This window comes from Poecilia latipinna, unplaced genomic scaffold (assembly GCF_001443285.1).
Source record: "Poecilia latipinna isolate Pla-1442-1.1 unplaced genomic scaffold, P_latipinna-1.0 Scaffold2837, whole genome shotgun sequence".
NCBI classification, from domain to species: Eukaryota; Metazoa; Chordata; class Actinopteri; order Cyprinodontiformes; family Poeciliidae; genus Poecilia; species Poecilia latipinna.
The window spans coordinates 39,791-47,152 of record NW_015115453.1 but is presented as its reverse complement, the minus strand read 5'-3'; the positions used below and the strand labels follow the sequence as shown (position 1 = coordinate 47,152).

At 44.4% G+C, this 7,362-nt stretch overlaps 1 protein-coding gene across 1 annotated transcript in view; it reads right to left on the bottom strand.

The window, feature by feature from the left end:
- Positions 1 to 334: 334 nt before the first annotated feature.
- trib1 (tribbles pseudokinase 1) overlaps positions 335 to 7,362 on the bottom strand; it is a 12,063-nt gene continuing 5,035 nt past the window's right edge. The window contains exons 2-3 of the mRNA XM_015021713.1: positions 6,374 to 6,666; positions 335 to 3,130 (exon numbers count right to left, since the gene is read on the bottom strand). Coding sequence (XP_014877199.1) covers positions 2,656 to 3,130; positions 6,374 to 6,666 — 768 coding nt within the window. The 3' untranslated portion in view covers positions 335 to 2,655. The remainder of the gene's footprint in view (positions 3,131 to 6,373; positions 6,667 to 7,362) is intronic.

Here is a 7,362-nt window from a genome sequence, read left to right as displayed (position 1 = left end):
AAAGAAAAAAAAAAAAGAACACAACAGAGCGAACGTTCTCCCTGGCGTATTCCAGGAAAAAAAGACATTGACCCGCTATTGACATTTGTGTGTTTGAGGAGTTAAATGTTGCATTACGCAAAGGTCAGAGAAGAGAAACCGGTTGGAGGAAGAGATGGAGACTGAGCGGTCAAAGGTTTTTCCACTTGTTTTCCTTTTTTGGAGAGGCAGACGAAGAAAAGGGGTTGCGACAATGAGGAGTTCAAACAAAAAAAAATAATTTCTTCTAGGAAAACCTTTAAAGGCGCATATTTAAGCTGCGAAGGTGGAGAGAGGGAATGAAAAACAAGTCACGTGAATATGAAAAACTGTGATCTTTATTCAATTATTCAACATATACTTCAAATATACATATTTACACACTTTGTACACTGAATATAACTCTCACATGTAACCGCTAGGGGCTGACGAAGCCTTCAGGTTGTGTCACAACTACATGATTCACAGTGCAATATGGAGATTGTGCACCCGTGTCAGTTTACTTTACACGTCATATGAGCGACTCACTCTACATATATAACGCAACAAAAATCGTAAATCTCTTAAATTACTTCCTTGTGAGGAACAATGCAAGTTGTCACTAGCCTCTTACAGTCTCCAGCAAACGAGAGGATATTTTCTTTTAGAATAAAGCTACTGTCTCATCCGGAAATTGAAGGTTAATAATCACTCCTCAGACGTACCAGATTCAGTACCGTTGTCAAGACTATTGTGTCAGAATGAAGTAGACCTGGAAGTCTCCACTCTTTTGTCACAAACCAAATAATTTGAATGTCTCTTTTTAGGCTTTGTACATCATGTCCCTGACGACAAAAAAAAAAAAACGATTGATAAAAGTAAAAAAAAAAACAGTATAAAGAAGTGAACTGGTCTGAAGAAATTCCTTGAGTCAAGGTCAGAGTCGGTTTCTACTGACAAGTTTAAGCGCTGACTCATCAACAGACATCGTATATTGCCAGACTGCGACCAACTCAGTCTCTTTCGGTTTACGAAGCACAGCGAAATGCAGGCGCAACTATTCGGCTTTGTTTGATCACTGTTCCAAAGACACTCGAAAGAACTGGTTTGACCACTTCACAGAGAAATTTATATTTTTTTTAATGCAACGTGGCGCTTTCTGTTTCTGACTGCCGTGACAACTTAGTGTTGGGTGATAAGACTTATTCCTAAAAACCGAAGTGTTGGCATTGGCCAGTTTTTTGGTATCCCGGTGTGCCAAAGTTTCAAAAAGTTACGATTTTAAGACAGTGAAAATCACCTGTCATTAAGTTCCTATGGATTGAAATCCACTTGGGAGAAAGTACCAGAGTGGGTAGAGTTTTCTCCAGTTATTATAGCGTATAGCAGGGCAGTAAAGCCCTCGCCTACTTCTGCTCACGTTTTTGGCTCAGCTAACCAAAAGAAGGCTGCTTCACGTTCTTACAAAAAGAGAAAATTTGCCTGCTTGGAAATATTTTTAGCCTTGAAACAACAGCAAGCCACGCTGCTTGACCTAACAGAGAAGCAGCCGCTGCTCTTACAAAGCAATGCTGTTTTAAAAGTCCAATGTGCCAGCTAAGAGCTGCACAGCAAATAGCCAGCTAATGTGAGTTAGCCAGCAGCAAAATGGGTAATTTCATGGACAATAAGCACTTTAAATTAAACTAAATTCATCCTGTCTTTCCAAATAGCAATAATGGTGCTTTCCTTTTTTTTTAGATCAAGTTGTCAATCAACTAATCTGTCGGTCAACAGATTAGTTGATTGAGGTTTTATCTAAATACACAGAAATTCAAACCAATGTTTTAGCGTGAGAATTTCATACTGGCCCGTTCCCAGCTGCATGGTCAGATCAGACATTTCTTCAATGTATCGGCTATTTACAAGAACTTCTTTCAGAACTGGTGTCACTATTATTTGCTGACTGAGCGTGACAAGTCTTACACCAACAACATCCTGCCTTTCTCAACCTTCTGCACATGGTGTGAGATTTGTAAATGATCTCCGCTCAGACATTGCCAGATTGGCAGTGAGACACCTCCGTAGTGTCACGCTGAGTGTGACACACGAGTCCCTTGCTAAACCATCTTTCCTACTTTGTGTCACTGTCTGCTCGCGGACGTCGGGCTCGAGCTCAAACCGTCCTCGAGTCAGCTATTGAGTCAGCCGCAGCCTGGCCAGAGAGTGAGAGGAACAACAGCCCTGGCCATCGCAGTTAAGATTCAGCTAATGCTTTGTGAAGGTGCATGAATGCAAAAGAGAGAGACAGAGAGAGAGAGAGGGGTTTAAAATTCATGTGATACACTCACAGAAGCCTGCAGAGAATATTCTTTTAAAAACGATCTGACAAATTTTGAATCATTGTGATTTCTTTTAGCACCAGCTATTGTTTTAAAATGCACAACTTGCACAATGACTGACCATTGTAAGCAATGCCCTTAGCAAAGTAACACATACAAGACATGGGAATACAGTACAGTGAGTTTCTGTAGAAAGCTTGAGGTTGTATGTACACATACCAGTACACAAACACAAACAGGTTTCTAAAAAGTGCCAATGTACAAAAACGACAACAATGACGACGACTCCCCTCAGAGATCTGTTTTGGTCTCTTAGTCAGGCTCTCAGCCGCGTCTGTCAACAGAACAGGTCGTCGTTCTCCTCCACTTCAAAGGATGGCACTGTCTGTTCCGCCGAGTTCACCTCCTGCTCACCCGATGCTACATCCTGTGGCGACGGCGGCAGGTGGAACCACGGGTGAGCAAGCAGCTCGGCCGCCGTTAGTCTCTCTGAAGGCTCTTTCCTCAGCAGGCTCTGGAGCAAACACTTGGCCTTCGGCGACAAGCCTTCCGGCAAGCAGCACTGGCCCCTGCGGATCTTGGAAAACAGAGTGGCCGGGTCTGGGTCGTGGAAGGGGTAGCGACCCACCAGCATGGTGTACAGCATGACCCCCAGGCTCCACATGTCGGCCATCCTGCCGGAGTACGGCGTTGAGCCGCTGAGGATCTCGGGGCTGACGTAGGCAGGGCACCCGTGGGTGTCTGACATAGAGTCTCTGTTGGGATCCTCCAGGATGCGGCAGTCCTCGAGGCTCTCTAGTCTCACGTGTGTCCTATAGGAACAAATTTGAGAAATCGTTAGAACTCAAGACGCCCAGAGCCCGTTCTGTTTCAACCTACAAGGAGAGCAGGGAACTTTAGTTATTATGTATTATGACATCTTCTGTTTAGCCTTAATCTGCACAGCAACAGATGGGCAGACAGTCTAGATACCGGCAGCACACATATTTGCATACCAACCTCCAGTGACCTCACTCTGACCCAAGACCGGCTGAGCGACTCTTGTTTAAGAAACAGAGCTGCCTAAGCAAATTTCCAGTAACTTCCTGGCACTAGCCTGGCCACATAAACACTCATATAAATATAAAACTGCAGCACTCTCCTCCTTCCTTATTCACACTCTGCTAGCTATATTTAGGCATGTAAATGACACATGCATTTAGTCCTGGAGCAGAGCAACTGTGGGCCAGAGATTTTCTGCTCTGTTTCAACCCCAGGAAAGACTTCAAGACTTTTAAATCTCAGTGCATGAATACTCTTATAAATTAATAGTGATCCGATATTTTAAAAAAATGTGTCTGCAACGTCTGCAAGAATCTAATCAATAACTAATATCGATGCTCCACATACAGCTGCTGATGAGGTTGGCAACACTTACACTAACAACGGCACGGCTAAAGCAGTTCTGGGCCAAAAATGCTCAGGCCCACGTAAGCACGGATTGTTTGAAGAGAAGCATGTGTATCAATAAAATAAACTAACTGCACGCGCGGCTTTGAACGCGAGCATCTTTCCATTTTCAGGGGAAACAAAATGTCATCATCCCAGCGATGACTAGGCAACGTTTACAAGGCACGAAGCGATTTTTGTCAAGCAAAAATGACAGAGAGTCACAAAGTATTTTCTATTTAGCGCAAAATCTGGGCAACCCCTTCAGCGGTAATAAAAGAGCAGCTGAGGAGAAAAACTGATCACCACGGGAAGGGTGACAGCCAGAAGGGCCGGAGCGGAGAGCAAATGATATTCAAGCAGCCAGATAGTGGAGGAGATAAGTCGGTGAAGGAGAAAGAGGGATGGAGGCAGAAAGAGAATCAGAACAGAGAGAGTTAAAGGAGTGGAGAGAGTGAGTCATCCCCCTCTGTTGAGAGAACATATCTTCTCTACTCTCTCCGGCTACGTCTCGAGCCCAGGCTATCTGCACCTGGGTCCCACACTGGCGGCGCCAGCCGTGCCATAATTACCCTCAAATGGCTGTTGCCACATCAGTGACGCACGGAGAGGAGGGCTGGCCCGGCACTCAAGCTCTGCATGCTTCTCAGCACTATTCACCTTCCCTAAACTGACTCCTCCATCTGCACTCTGTTTTTCCGTATCTGCATGCGCGCGTCCGCTCGTGCGTGTGCGTGTCAATGAGGACAGCATTCATCAGATTGTTGTGAATTTTTTTGGTGACTCTGCCTGGAAAGCAGCTTTGTCGGCCAGGGCATTGCATCACAGCTTATGTATCATGGCTCTGAAGGTGTCGAATTGTAGATTTTACAGAAATGTTTCTAAGGAAAGAGTGAGATCATACAGATTCGTACCACACTTGTATGCCTGTGGATGTTTGGAATTATGTTTTCTCGAAGTATATGTCGCAGAGATGTGGGTAAAACCTTGCCAAAGTTCTTAAGGTGGCGAGTGTGTTTGAGGTTTTTTGGTAAGAAAATCGCCGGCGCAAGAGCGCATCGCAGCTTTATTTGTAATTTAGCTCAAACCTCAGCATGTATGAACAAACACCTAAGGTTGAGGAAAAAGAGCTGTGCAGCCCTCCCTCCTCTTCTCCTCTGCACATATACACTGTGACTCATCACTCTGCAGCGGTATAGCTATTAGAGGGGCACAAGCAGCTTCGACTCCTCTCAGTGGTTCCCCGCTCTTATTCATCCACTGTGACCCTGCCAACCCCGAGGTTACGGCTGGAGACGCTTAGCGATGATAATTCTTCATGGAAATGTGTGTTTGGGAACGTCGGTGGAGGAGCGAAATAAGCTGGTGCTTCTAAGAAACAGGGTTACAGGAGGGCTAAAAGATGAAACAAATAATTTAGTTGGAAAATGTTTTGAGTGATTTCCTGAACGGAACGTAGCACCCACAAGTAATAGCATACGTGTGGGTTGAGTGTGTGTGTTTGTGTGTGTGGGAGCCGGTTCAAAGCATCAGAACTACTCCTCCGTGCAAGAAAAGTGCGTGTGAATGAAACCCAGTCGGAGCCATCGGTTCTCCTGCGGCGCAGCTATGATGTAATTTATTAATAAATAATGAGCAATAAATGTTTTCGAATGCGACGGCCTGCAGAAGGGTACGATCGTCTCATTCAGCAGCCTCGTCTCGCGGCTCTGCCAAAACCGCCGCCCACCACATTCACACATGCAGGCACATACACATGCAAAACAAACAGAACGCGAGCACACAAAGGGACACGTCGCAGGCGAGGACGGGAGACAGACAGAGAAGGCGAAAATCTGGGAAGCTGAGCAGTCTGCCTCCACAAGTACAGAACCTCCTACTCTATCTGTTCCCACATCCAGATCCGAACACACGGATCTGTGTGTATCAGCTGCTGCCGTGCTGGCTGTGGGCTTTCACTGGCATGTGCCACTACACTGCAGCCATTCAGGTTTAATACCATTCAAACAAAATAACCTCACTGTTACATCAAGATTACAATAATAATAATAAAAAAATGTGCTTGAGCAAATTTGCAGTGTGGAAAGGAGGAACGTTGCGCAGCGTAAAGTGTGCCGTATTCATTTTTTTTACTTTCTTGAAGGAGGAAAGCGTGCAATATAGAGCCATCTATTGGTGAAGTTGCAGATTACAGCCAACTCGGCGATTGGTTTGCTTTAAAAATTCGGACCCATCACTTTAATGTAGTCGTGAACCATACAAAAAGGTTCAGCGGTTGTCAGCTCTAATTCATTTGGGTGAGAAATTAGACATGCAAAGTGATATTCCTTATTGGAAATCAGGGAAAAGTCCGTATAAACTGGCTCTTTCTTTGAGCATGGAAAAAAAAAAGTTAAACATTGTTTCTGAGTTAAGTGCCATCTGCAACTTAAATTAAAGTCTTTCCCTGGCAAGGGGCCGATCAGAGTGGATTTACACTAAATAAAGACACCATGAGAGTATTAAGGGAGTTAGGACATCAACTGCTTTTAACATGCCAACAGAGCTTCCTTTCTAATACCTGAACTGTCCTGTTAATCTCCCCACATAGTCGACCTTAAAACAGCCTCCTGTCCAGTTGATCTCACCTTTTCTCATCCGCAAAGACAAACTTGCGCAGCTTGAGGTCGCCCAGCACGATGCCCGCCTGGTGACAGTGTGCCACGGCCAGGACCACCTGCCGGAACAGTCTGCGGGCCTGCACCTCGTCCAGGCGCCTGCAGCTCTTCACGAGGGTGTGCATGTCCCCAAAGTCCTTGTCCAGGAAGACGTAGGCCTTGCGCTCCCCCAGGATGATGTCCCTGATGCCAGCCACGTTCCTGTGAGGCGGCAGAACGCCGTAAGCTCTGATCTTCTCCTGGTACACCCCCATGTCGAACACCTGGCAGAGGGATCGGAGAACGAGGAAGAGGGACAAAGACGCAGGGCGGAAAGTTAGAGAAAAGTGGAGAGAGTGGGATTGTTATCATGTGAGGTATGCAAATATAGTGGTGAATTTACAAAAAAACAAAAAAAAAAAAAACAGGATATCTACTGAGTTTCACAAAAGGGTGACAAAAAAGCAGTAGTGTCATCATGCTGTGGGCTAATGGAGGCACCGGACACCTTTATACATTAACTGAAATTACAGCCAACTCATGCATAATGCTATTTTTTTCTTTCTTAGAATTGAAGAGTCAAAATGAAAGTCATTTGCTATGAGTTGAAACATTTTCCTTTATTTATATTTCTATGTACTTTCATTTTCGTCCTTCCTGCTGCCACTCACAAAAAGATCACTTATTAAAAAAATATGAGAGTCACAGCATTTTAAGATCAAAGTCACTACATCTTATTAAAGCAACAAAATACATTTTTGAACACATCAAGTCAGCCGATTAAAAACTTAAATGTCTTAGTTTTTTTTTTAATTATTATTATTTTATTTTATTTTTTTTTTACAGATAGGTTTTAAGTGCAACCATAACATGAAACTGTAGATTCTGTCATGACGTTTTGATTTGCCACAGCATAAATTTTTAGTGGTCCCCATTTTGCACCCCCCCCCCCCCCTCCCCCCCTCCCAATGTCTTTTGTA